The 13,288-nt window shown below is 42.3% G+C and overlaps 1 protein-coding gene across 5 annotated transcripts in view; it reads left to right on the forward strand.

Moving 5' to 3' along the window:
- Positions 1-1,610: 1,610 nt before the first annotated feature.
- The window catches only part of COL11A1 (collagen type XI alpha 1 chain), a 121,798-nt gene continuing 110,120 nt past the window's right edge, over positions 1,611-13,288 (forward strand). For 3 of the 5 annotated variants that reach the window (XM_015869905.2, XM_015869906.2, XM_032446245.1), the window contains exon 1: positions 1,612-2,249. In XM_015869905.2, the coding sequence (XP_015725391.1) occupies positions 2,135-2,249 (115 nt within the window). In that variant the 5' untranslated portion in view covers positions 1,612-2,134. Of the gene's footprint in view, positions 2,250-13,288 lie in introns of all 5 variants that reach the window. The other 2 variants (XM_015869907.2, XM_015869908.2) reach the window with 1 other exon arrangement.

A 13,288-nucleotide genomic window follows, 5' to 3' on the forward strand; every position in this document is an offset into this window, starting at 1 on the left:
GTCTTGCAGCCACTGAATGTGATGGCATTTTATTACACATCTACATGGCTTGACATGGTGGCACGCAGAAACAAATGAGCTAGTACTAAATTCTCCGTACTAGAATTAATATAGAATTAACATAGAACTCTACAGAATTATTTATCAGTGGAAGCATGCCACTTCACCTGATTGATATATTTTCCATCTACTGCCTTGCAGAGATCTAAAATTTCAATTTGGAATGCCAAATATTCAGCATTTTGTTCCAGTTATTCTCAAAACCAATGCCAGACCATAGAGATGAGTGGGTATCTTTCCGCTGACATTTTGGTGTTTGAATTGCGTACCTTAAAATTGAAGTAACTGCAAAGTCATTATGCTAAGTCACCATTCTCTACACTGTGACATTTACCTGTCTTTTTTCACCACCAATCTGAAATGCTTCCTCTTCCTCTTTTTGATAGGGACAGACCTTTTTATTCCCTCTATGATCCATTGTAGCTGTATTAATTCAGGCTAATAGCAAGGCTCAAAAAAGCAGTGCCGGAGGCAGTGTGTGAGAATAGAGTGGATGTAACAAGAGTGTTGATGACAGAAAGATGTCTGATTTATAAGCATCAAGAGGAAACTCAGACTTTATGGTGCATGGGATTTTCCAGCAACAAAGTACTAAGCAAAAAGAATAAACCATTGCGGGGCTACCTACTGGCATTGTAAGGAAGAAGGGGGCACCAAAGCGATTATCTTACCACCCCCTCTGAAGCCACCAAAGACAACACAAAGAGGGAGGGCAACAGTAAGAGTACTAATTAATTCATTCATTAATGCCTGACTTTTTGGGATCTGTGTGTGGTTAGGGCTTGAAACAGATAACCAAAGGACTTGTTCTGAAGGAGCGGGCTTTGGTACAGAGAAGTGAGGTAGACCTGGTGTTCTGATGTTGCCCTTCTGCACTGCAGCTGACTGCTCCAAGTGCCAGACCCTCACCTCTCCTTGACAAACAGCACCCAGTAAGACCTGGGGGGCCTGGAGATAACTGCTGTGCATCGTCAGACCCCTCACTTGTAAATCTAGTAGAAAGTGATCTCAATGAAGGCAACTTTCACAGTTCTGATCCGCACTTCCACCAAACCAAGTGTCCCATCTTGCAGGGGAGCGCGGCTGGACGCGGTGCCAGGCGGGGTGCGGCTGTTCCCCTCTCGCAGGTGGGTCCCCATCGCTGTGGCCGCACTCGAGTGGGAGCGGGGACCTTTCGGGGAGGAGATCCTGAGCGCCGGGTGTCTGTCTGCTGCGTGATTCCTCTTCACCTCCCGCTCCCTCCGTTCGCACGGGGCAAAGGGAGCAGATGCGCAGCTCACGGCCGGGGCAGGCCTTGCCCTAATGGCCCCCAGCCCCTCTCTCATCCCGGTTTCTCCTCTCCCCCGCCGCCCTTCACAACCCCCCGGCTCTCCCAGCTCCACTCGTCCGGACAGTCGCTCCCCTCCCGCCCCCTCCGAGGGGCGCCGCGGGCTGCACTGCGCATGCTCCGCAGCGCCACGGTGGGGTGGGGGGCGGCGGAGCCGAGGGGACTCCGAGCCCCGGGGACGGCACACAGCACACAGCACACAGCACACAGCACACAGCACAGCACACAGCACACAGCACACAGCACACAGCAGTCGGCGTCCCCCGGCTCGCTCCCGCAAGGCGGTTTCCTGTTCCTTAAGCTCCCCATCGGGAGAGCCGCTGCTGACCGACACGGCTGTCGAAGGTGCCGTGGGCGGCCGGTGTGCCACCGCCGAGGCGGAGGGCGGTGCTGTGGGCGGCCGGGGGTGCGTCGCGATTGGCCTCCGGGCGGCGGCTGCCTTGTCAGTTGGGCGCAGGGGTGGCCCCGGAGCCGCTCGCCCAGCCCTCTGACGGGATGAAGCCTTTAGGGGGATGCGGCTCTCTGTGCATTTTGATTAAAGCCCCTCGTCTCCCTTCAGTCTGAAGGCAGGGCACCGGGGAGCACGGGGCGGAGGGGCCTGCGCGGGGCCGGGAGAGGGAGAGAGAATCCCCTTCGGTGTGGTCACGTATGGCTCTATAGGAGAAATCATCTCTGGGAATATTGTGGAAAGGACGGAGTTATAAGTTGAAGGCGCCCGGGTTTAACTCACGCTCGCGGGCGCCCAGCATGAAGATGCAGAGGTGGTGCACGCGGTGGAAAACGAAAAGGTGGCTCTGGGACTCGGCCGTGACCGTGGTCATCACCCTCGCTGTCCTTCTCCAGGCTGCGGAGGTCAGAGGAGGTAAGGAAAGGACGCGCCGTGGCCGCCTCTCTCCCCCCCCACGTCGGGGAAGAGATCCGAGGCAAGGCCGGGGCTGTCAGAGCGCCTCCGCTGCCGGGGCGAGGAGGAACCCGGAGGGCTCGGGCCCAGGGTGCGGACCCCGCCGAGGGCCCCTAGGACCGCGGTGCCCGTTCGGAGCCTCCCGTCCCACCTCGGCGCCGCTTTGGGCTCAGTGCCGCTAAGGGGATGCGCTGGCGAGACGGGATGGTGAAACAAACACGCGTTGCGCTGAGCGATTTCCCGTCGTCCAGCACCCGGCTCAGGTTTATAGAGTGTGCCTACGTTTTTCAGTTGTGTTGAACTTAAAGAGTCTTGACGCTGCTGAAGTTCACGAAGTTGTGGCAGAAACTGAGTGACAACCATCTGCCTCCTCGGGGAGGCGAGGAAGGGGAAAGCAGGGGGTGGAGGCTCCTCTCGGATTTTCTCCATTCCTCCCCTCACTGATTTTTCCTTTGCAAAGGCTCGCAGCGGGCAGAATGTTTTCCAGGGCGACAAGGTACAAGTATGGCAGAGGCCCTTGGCAGCGCCGAGGAGGGCAGCCCCGCAGGTGGGCGCACGCCGGAACGACGGGCCGGGAAGGAGGGGGCCAAGCCCCGGGCTCTGCGCGGGCGATGCTGCCGTCCCCAGCCTCCTCCCGTTCCTGCCGCCCCCGGGGGGAGGAGAGGGGAGGGGTGTGGGGGGGGGCGAGTGGTCCCTTAGGTGTCCGTGGACACGGTGGGTACGGTGCAGCCCGCTGGGGACCTGCAGCAGATGAAGGACACGGAGGCAGCTCCTGCTTAAGGAAAGGGAATTTGTGCCCCCAGGCACGGCTCGGCCCTCGGGTACCGCCGCACCGTCCCGTCCGGTGCGCTGCGGCTTTGTGAGCTTGGCTCACACATCTCCGGAGCTGCGATACGTGAGCCGCTGTGGCAGGAGCCCCTTTGCCTCCTGTCTGGCTGGAAACGCTGCCCGTCTTCCTCCCTCCTTCATTTCCCCCATTCTCTGGAGCCCGCAGGCTCATGTGGGGGCCAGCCTCGCTGGGTCTGAGGTTTTCATTTTCCTGTGCGTCAGACACAGAATCGTTAAATCATAGAATGACTTGGGTTGGAAGGGACCTCAAAGATCATCAAGTTCCTGCCTGCAGCATCTGTGAAGGAGTTTTAACTCTCCACCAATAAAGTTTTAATTTTTAGGCTTTTTTATTATTATGACTTTCAAGAAGTATATCTCGGTGTGAATGTCCACTTTCTGAATCAACGGGTGTCCTGGTGGGAGCACAGCAAGGTGATCGGGGTCTCCATTCAAGCCCTTTATACCTGGTCACAACCTTGGCGGTGTCAGCTCCGTCAGGGCTTCTGCCCCCTGCTGGTCCCATTTCTGCCAGGGATTTGAAGGGGTCAAATTTCATCCTCTCTGCAGTTCCACGGACTCCAGTGGAGTTATGCTGAAGATGAATTAATCTCACAGAGCTTCAAAGATTCCATTTACTATGTCAAAACTAAATTTATTGAAGAAGGAACGCTGTGTACAAAGGCATGATAGATTTTGATGTTTTATGTCACTTTCCTGGGAGCACAGTAGAAGTGACTTTAGTGAGCACCTTACTTAAAGTAGTATAGGGATAAAATAAGACATGATAACTCACGTTTGAAAGTTGGAGCGGGAATCTACTCAGATAAAACAGAATACTGCAGTGGGGAAACAATATGACTACATGAAAATACTGCGAGGTTTGACTACGGTAAAATATGAATCATAGCCCTTATAAAATCTATTAAATTGAATCCTACATTCTTCAATTGTGTTTTCATAAAATGCCACTTTGTAAAGAAATATAAAGAAAATTTCATCATGCTTTTGTATAAAGGATGAATTAAACATCGGTGACTTCTTAAGACAGCAAAATCTTTTCCATTCAGAAAAACCTCAAAAGATTCCTCAAATTCTTCTTTTTTTCTTCTTTTTTTCAAGTTGCTTTATTTAACACAGAAAAGAAATAGAAGTATGAGGTGTCATCCACAGAACAGAGAGAGGAGGTGTGAAGATCTGCTCGAGTTATTTCATCTTTTAAAAGGTTATAGAAATGAGAAGGAGCAGAATGGAAAAGCCAGTGACTCATATTTGGTCAGCTCAGTGCCCACCAGCACTTAAGCAGCTCCTTTTAGAAAATATTTCTGCTTTAGGACTCGCCAAAAGTAAACAGTATTCAGCATTTTAAAAGACATCCTTTGATTTCCTTTCCCCTTCCTCACCTTTTAATACTAAATCTATTGGTGATGTGTTTGGAATGAATAAACTCATTTAGTCCAAATGGCATGGCTTCAACACTATAAATTTTTTGTAAGGCTCTGGCATCAATGCACTATTGTGATTCTGATTGAATTTTCATGGCCAAGAAATGAAAAATTAGCCTTTTTATTATTTATAAGCTTTTTCAATCCAGCTCTGAGTGCAAAAAGATTTAAGATTTCTTACTGAAAATGGGGCTTTAAAGCTATATATAGTAAAGATACTTACTGTGTGAGTGGCAAGTACATTGGTTCCTCATATACTGTAGACACTGTTTTACAGTCAGTCATCTCAGGAAGTACAAAGGTTCCTTGTGCTTCTCCCGGACAGGCTTGGAAACTATTGGGAGTTCTAGGTGCAGAAGGCATGGAGAACTGGGTCCATTAGTACTGGCAAAAGGACAGTTTTCTCTGTGGGCTCAATATTGATATTTAATTGTAATTGCTGAGTAAGCTACACTGGGAAGATACGGATCTGTTAATTGAATGAGAACTGTTTGCTGTATCTGATTACTCTAAACCAGTAATGAAAAGGTGTCCCTAAACTAGAAAAGGATTAATCTCTTCTCAGAACTGTTACTGATATAAGACACTTTTAACTGTTTGATTCACTTTTAAGATTGAAATAGAATGTGAAACTGTCATTATTTTTTTATTATTTCACAGTAAAATGGCTATTTTTGTGCTAATTTTGGTTTAAGAAAATGCCATGAAACTTCTGAAACAGAGCAGATAGAGGCTTCTCAGATAAAATATAGACAAAAATTATTAAATCGAAGGGAGATTTGACTAGATTGTCCTAGTGATCCTAGCTGAAGTTTCTTCTGAGTCCCAGGGATCAGCAGGTGAAACGGTCCTCTCTTCCCAGTATAGAGCAAAAGAGAGTAGCATGCATAGCTCTGTTTTACTATATTATTTACATTTAAAAAATTACTTTTGGGGTAAAATAATTACATCAACATCAGCAGCAGCCATCTGGCAGAAGAATGACTGGTATGTGTTGCAAATTCTCCAGAGTATGTATCTTTGCATTTAATTTAGAAAAAGACTTTTTGAGGATCTCAGAGAGGACCATTCAGACTGCAGGCTGGGCAGGAAAAGAAGTTGTAGCATATCTCTCAACTTCAGCTTTGTGTGTATCTAATAAATGTAACTATATGTAAGTACATGTGGAGTGCATGTAAACATTCAGTGCTTTTGGCACCAATTATTGGAATATTACTAGAAAAAAAAAATCTGTGATACAAAAGCTTTTCTGGTGCATGTTGTTTTCTTTCTGCTGAAAAAAAGAAAAAAGGAAAATAAATGTTGCTGATAAAATTAGTACCTGCGTCAGTGGTAAAGTGTAGCAAAGGGATCACTATATTCATTATTGCAGTTGTCTTGCTTAAAGATACTTTGCCTCCTCCAAACAGGGCCCTTAATTCCAACAAGGCTGCAGCATAATAACACAGCAGTGACATTACTGCTGAAGTTACACCAAAAACACACTGGAGCGATTATGTCTCTCCTGGATTTGTTTCATTCAGTGGTGAACAACAGGATTTCCAATTTCCAACTGCCAGCAAGATAAAGAAGTTGCATCTCTCTGTAGAGCTCTCTGCCTCTTTTCAGAAATCCTCCTAGAACTGATTCAGTTATAACTGATCTGAATATTTGTTGATAATATGAGGAAATAAATTAAGCAGAGCTCGGGTGGAATCTCTAGTCTTGAAAGACTGTGAAGTCTCATGTAGTGACACAGATTTGCCCTCTGGCTGGACACAGTAGATGGCAGTTGCTTAAAAGGACACTCATGCCTGTTGCAATGGCTTATAACTGTACTACTCAGTATTAAATACCAAGTTTACAGACTGTAAATGTAAGGAGTAATTGCTGACCCTTTTATAACAATAGTAATAGAATCTGACAGAAATTAAATTCTTTTTAACACATTATCACACATAAAGGGTTGTAAAAATCTTTGTGAATTCTAGGGCTGGGACTTTAGTGTATGTCAAGGCGTTAATGCATACAGTATGTGAAGTAGATGTTATTTGGCAGAGCTTATACTATGGAAGCCAAGTACAGTGGTAGGAATGCCGCTTTGCAACACTGGGGCCCGGGTTCGAATCCCCTGTGGCGCAAGTGGTAGAAGTGCCGCTCTGCTACACAGGAGGCTTGAATCCCGGGGGTTGGACTCGATAATCTCTAAGGTCCCTTCCAAACCCACACGAGACTATGATACTATGATGATGATGATATGTGTTATAAAGTATGATTAAAAGCTGAACATCCTGATTCTGCTATGAATACCAGTACTAGCAGCCTGCAATTTAACTCAGCTGCAGTTATAAGTCAAATTGTTGTTGCTTTGTTAGTGTTGCCATAGCTTATGCTTTACTCATTCTGTCTCCTCATCTGTGTATCCATTCAAAATATTTTAGTAATTTGATAGGTTTCAATGAAGCATTCATAGTTAACAAAGAAAAAATAATCAGTCAAGGTTTTACAACCTTGCTTCCTGCTTAAGCTGAACTGTTAGTATCAGCAGGGTACAGAACTGGGACTAGCTTCCTTGACTTGCTATCAGATGGGAGATTATGCCTTTGACATCAGTGAAAGTATGGTGAATTTTTGAGTTGTGTGGTTAATGAAAGTCATCTCTTTCATTTTTAATTGCCGAGAGCACACCTTGTCTCTTCCTATAGCAATGACCATTTTTTTTGATATGGTAATAGGAATAGGATGCTCCAATAATTTCATACTTGTTGCTGATTTTCACATTTAGAAGTACTGACACCACCATCTTTACGAAATGAACTTTTGACTGTTTACCAGAAGTCTCAACACTGTTAGACACTTCTGACATTATCTGTTGCAGTTTCAAATAGGAAACACTGTCTCAGTATTTCCTACAGTCATGAAACTTAGAACTACTGAGACAGAAGTTAAAATATTGCAAATTGGTGGCTACACCAGATGATGAAAGCAGCCCAATCCTTTGTAAGCAACAGTGACATGCTTTATGGTATCGACATCAGGTCTTCAATGCTCAGTTTTAGTCAATATTGCTGAATAAATGATTAAAAGTGTTGCTTATACAATCTGTCTGCTCTCAAAGAAGGTTTTGCTTTAAGTGATGAAAAGTATAGAATGCAAAAATGAAATGTCAGCCTCAAGATGTAGGTTATATTCTAGGGCTGTGTAAAATAACAAAACCAAGAAAAGAACAATTCTTAATTCTTGCTGAATATTTGAGTTTAAGTGAGCCTGCAAGCTTACTCATCAAAGTCATCTGGTGCTTGGACTGCAAGAAAGCATTGCTTGGATTACAGAGACAAGAGCCTGCAGCGAGAACCTAAAAGTGTCCATATCTGAAATACTGGGAAGCTCGGTGAAGCATCTTGATTAAAATGTGCTTTTGAATTCCTGCCCTTGGGCATTTCTTTCAGTATTAATTCTTACCAGATAATGAATGCAGTAAATTAATAATAATTACTTACATGTATTTCAGTTTTTAAAAGATACCCATCATAACTGCCCACAGAAACAATATTTAAAATATGCAGTGGTAAAAACACGAATGAAAACACTCCTGCTGCTTTAGAAATAGCACAGATTTCTAGTAATAGATGGCTCTTGCACCGTGTTCTACAGGTCAAAAGACTAAGCTCAGCACATCCAGACTGTAACACTGCCAGGGAAGACTTTCTTGCAGATCATTCAGGATTGGGGCAGAACTTGTTGTTATTGGTGTTTTAGCAAACATAGGTTTGTCTGGTAAACTAAAGTGCTTGCTGTTGTTGACAGAATCAGATACTGACCTAATAATCCAGGACAAGGAATGCAAACAGGAAAAATTATCAGATTTCACAGTAGGAGGACTGCTGAAACAGTTAGACAAATGGTAGCTACATCAAAACTGTGTAGAAGAACTTTGACAAAAGCTGTCTTCAAGGCTTTAACAAACAAACAAAACAAAACAAAACACAACTTCTCCTTATTTCTGGCCTGAAAGCACTGTTCTGAAAGGTGAGCAGCAGAAAGCAAAGACCAGCCATTCCTTTAAAGCTTTTTTTCTTGTTCATGAAAATATTTTCAGTTCTTCCATTCATTTAGCTATTGGCTAATGAGTGCCAGCTGGAAACTATAACTGTAGTAGTCCTTAGAATGAGCATTTACAAATATTAAAGAATTTTTAAAAAGTCACTAACTGTTGTCCATGATGCCTTTAATAAGTAACGCTGATTCAAAACAGAGGAGGAGCCAAGACCTTCTATTTGAGCACCTAAATACACACCTAGAAATCTAACCATAAAGTGTCCTACTTTGGAGATCCTGTCCACAGATATTATAAGAAGTCCTTTCATCAGTACCCGCTAAATATGCATATTTTAGCCTACCAGGCTATAATAGCTGCTACTCTTTAAATGATCTAGGGGAAAAAAAAAAAAAAAAAGTGGTCTAAACTTACAAACAAACAAACAAACAAAAAAAACCCAACAAACAAACAAAAAAAACCCCAACACCACCACAGAATTTAGAATTGAAGACGAATGTTTCAGCACTCTTAAGCTTTAATTTTGCAGTGGTTCTGTTGGAACAGATTACTGGCAGAACAAAGCATGATTCCATGGAATAATATGAAGTAAAGTAATAGTGCTTTAGAAACATTTGTCTTCATAAATTTCTCAGATAATGATTTTTTACTGAGACAGATGCACCCCTTTTCTACTACACGGTCGTATCTCAGCAATTATGAATTACTGATTGCAATTCTTACAGGCTATTTCTGGGATAATTCCTGATAAATTCTCATTTTTTCATTCATTAAAAGAATGACACTGCTGAAGAACAATGATAGCTCAGGAAGAAAACCCGTAGTGTTCATTATATGCGAAGAAGAAAAAGTCGTGTTTACCAACTTTACTGAAAGCATAACAAACTGTAGCACACTCAGATTCCTAAGATATATCCATATAAATAAAAAATACTTTCCTGTCAGTCCTTTTAGGCTGATGACTGTCCTTCCTTCTTAAATTACAGAAGCTGATTGTTTTACTTTGCAATCCCTGCCTTCAATAAAAGTCTCTTGAACGTTTTGGTCCTTGATCACCATCACCATTAGCTGTAGTCAAAAATTATTTGCTGTACAGTTCTTAGACAGAGAACAGATGTCAGATTTCATGTATCCTACCCAAAAATGTGCACGGCTACCTTCAGTGCTCACTGAAGCTTCTGATGGCTTTCAGCCCATTACATTTAGAACAGAAAAAAACTCAAGGTGTGGGACTTTTTTGTTTATAGGGACAACTGGCCATTCTGACTTTTGTAGTTTTCTTTAAAGGGATAATCAAATTAACTCAAAAAAGAACTCTCAACAAATAATCTCTCTTCAATGTACACTTGTTCTAAGACTGTTGAGTACCACTTTATACATCTGTGGTAGGATCACTTATAGATGTTTGAACTCTTAAGATGTAAGATATGATATAATAAGAGAAATCCATGTTTGTGATGAACTGCAGCTTCTCATGGAACTGACCTATAGACTGCTTCTCATTAGAGCTTTATGTAGGAAAAGATGGTTAGAAACCTTTCGTACAGCCAGTTAGCATATAGAAGTCAAAAAGAATTTGGGAGGAATCATTACATAAGTATGCTAAGCATTTCTTTTTCTGCAAATACTTCTAGTAACAGAGTGCCCAGGTCATCTTCTGTCAAAGAAATTAATCCAACACAGAATTTGTCAATTTGTGACAGCAGCAGACTCAGATTTCCAGTAAGAAGCTGTGAATGGAAGCTGATAAGTATGGGAAGAAACAGGAGCTGAAGTGTTTCACATGCTTAAGTGTAAATTGATTGATAGAAACACATTAGCTGTTAAAAGAGATTTGGGACAGAAGCCTGTACAGAAAACCTCTTTTTGTTTTGGATCATTGCTTCAGTTGGTCATTATCTAGAAATTAGAACAAAGCATCTGTTGTAAATCAAAATATTTACTTAGCTGCAAAGTTACTGAAATAAAGGTATTTAGCCTTGTAACATGATTATGGCTTGGAAGATAATACATAGCAATGTTACCCTTTTATCCCAAATGCTGCTGCTCACATAATCCCAAAGATATTTCTGCTGCCATTAGATACACTTTTGATCTATGCTTTCTGTGTACTATACTGCTCCCCATTGCAGTGTCAGATAGATTTTAACATGCATACACTTAGGTTGTTCCAAAAGTAATGCCTCCGATTTATTCCTATGGAAACTAGAGATTGTGGAATGAAATTAAGTGAAAGCTGCATTTCTAACTATGAAAATACAATCAAAATGTAATCTAGTTTTTTACAGGTTCTTTTCAATTTATGATTTTATATTTTAAAAAAATGCTATTATTAAAGCATTAAATGTAAAGCACTGCCATAGGATTTAAAGTAAATTTATCATTGTAGGCATAGGAAGTCTAGCCTTGAAAATGCTAACAAAAAACCTGCAACATAAAACATATGAAGTTTCCCTCATGTAATTCATTCTCATAATGTATCCTGACCTTGCAGTATTACACTGTGATCTGGGATCCAGGTTAGAGCTAATTAGCCCACACTGATTTCTAAATGCTCCTTATTTATTTAGCTGGACCAGATCAGAAACCATTTATCATGCTCAGTCATTTGCTCTTCTCCTTTTAATTTCCAAAAGGGAGGTGCCAGCAGAGGTGGATTTTCTTCTTACTTAACATGCTTTTAACACTTATTTTGGTATAATTTAAACTAGCATAGAAGTTCTTGTGTTTCTGCTAATCTAGTTCTATCTTGCTCTTTTCTTCTTCCATAGGAAGTAAACAGAAACCTTAGGGTGGGGAAAATAAGCAAAGGAAACTTAAATATGGTCTGCGTCTTACATTTAATGTGAACCAAATGTTCTCATCCCTACCAGTATGTGCGAAAAGTTCACTGAGTGAGTAGAGGTACTTCAGTCATACCATAGTAATGAAGACCAGAATTTGGCTCTACAAATTTAAATATTAAAAGTTACAAGTTATCTAGTGGGTGGCAATCCTGCCCATGGCAGGGAGGAGAGGAGGAGTGGAATTTGATGGCCCCTTCCAACTCAAGCCATTCTACAATTCTATGGTGTTATTTCAGGAGCTGAGGTAGTACATCGCTAAAATTTTCTTGTACTATATTAAAAAACTATGAAATTATGCTGGAGCTATCTGATTAACAGGATGATAAACTGCAAGATGCTGAGACACTTAGGATCATACACCCCTGTGTTCTAAAAATGTGATTTCTGAAGGATTCTCCTTTGTCATTCCAGAAATCCCAGCACCTGTGAACTATTTTGCTCTGGCTACTACTGCATAATCTGTTAGTGGCAGTGAAAGCTGTGCATCTCTCTTTGAATTTTGTTTTTCAAAATAAGGATATATGCTGTTGAGAATCTCACTATAGTATTTAATGAGAAGAATGACCACTTGCAGTTGGTTCTCCATCAGTGGAAACATAAAAGAGCGGAAGCTTGTGTTTTGATTGCAGCCTGATACTTAGGAGAGCTTCACCTGAAAAATGCAGGTTCTGCTCTGGAGAATACAGGCTTCTTTACATAGGCTTCTATTGAGGGCCTGCAGGAGGTGGGCTTGAAGCATCCAGCCAGTGTGACCATCAAGCCCTTGCATGACAAGACTGACTTTTAGCATCTATATCCTGTATTTTGACAAACTTACATAGTCCAGTTTTCGAAGCTGATACTTAAGTTTCACAGGGAGAGTTATCTGCACCCCAATTGACTGATGAACAGAGCTTTCTCATTTGTGGTCTATTTCCTTGCAATCTCAGGTCTTAGTGCTAAATCAGAAGGATGCAAAATTTTGCAGCTTTCTTCTCATCTGAGAAAACTATTAACGGGAATTATATTACAGAGTAAAATCACTTCAATAAGCTATGAGAAAATTATTGTGAGCAGCCCTATGTCTGCTAATAAATTAGTGGTGTCCTTTATATGCATGACTTGGGCCAACATTATAAAATGGGAGGTATTAGTTTGAGAGCAGCCCTCATACAAATTGTAATCCTAATTTGACTTTCATACAAACAGGCAAACAGCGTGGCCTTGATGCTGTTTCTGGCTGTTTCTTATTGTTTCATCCCAGAAATTCTGTGGGAGAAGCAAAGAGAAGAGATAGTTTACAGGAGGAGGTGAGACTCACAGGTTACAGCGACACTGAGTGCTGCAGAACCTTAAGAAACTGGCAGAGAGCAATTACAGTCTCCGTTGATAGCTTCTAGACTGTGTTCTTCCCTGAATTTGTGAGCCATCTTCCTACCTCTCTATCCTGATCTTCTAAGCAGGCCACTTGTTGGCTATGCAAGTATTTCTCACCCTGCTTTATAATTCAGGCAGGATAACTCTAAACAGTCAGGATCTAAGCTCTGCTGTTTTCCAAGACCTGTTTATTTTTGGCTGGATTCCTAGAAGCACGAGCTTTGTGACTTATCAAGAGCAACTGCATTTAGTGCTTTCTGTAGAGGCCTTGTGTAGGTAATTTGAATGTGCATGGTGCACTTCTGAAGAACTTTTGAGACTAATGTTATATCAGCCTGTCTATAAATGTAAGGATAAATATAGAAGTTCATGGTTGTTCCAACTACATTTCCATACTTTCAGTAAACATAAAAAAATGTCAAAATTCACCAGAACAAAATTTCTAGTAGGAAAGAGAACATCTGCTGAAATCCAAATATATGGCAGCTT

Source organism: Coturnix japonica, chromosome 8 (genome assembly GCF_001577835.2).
Source record: "Coturnix japonica isolate 7356 chromosome 8, Coturnix japonica 2.1, whole genome shotgun sequence".
Classification (NCBI taxonomy): domain Eukaryota; kingdom Metazoa; phylum Chordata; class Aves; order Galliformes; family Phasianidae; genus Coturnix; species Coturnix japonica.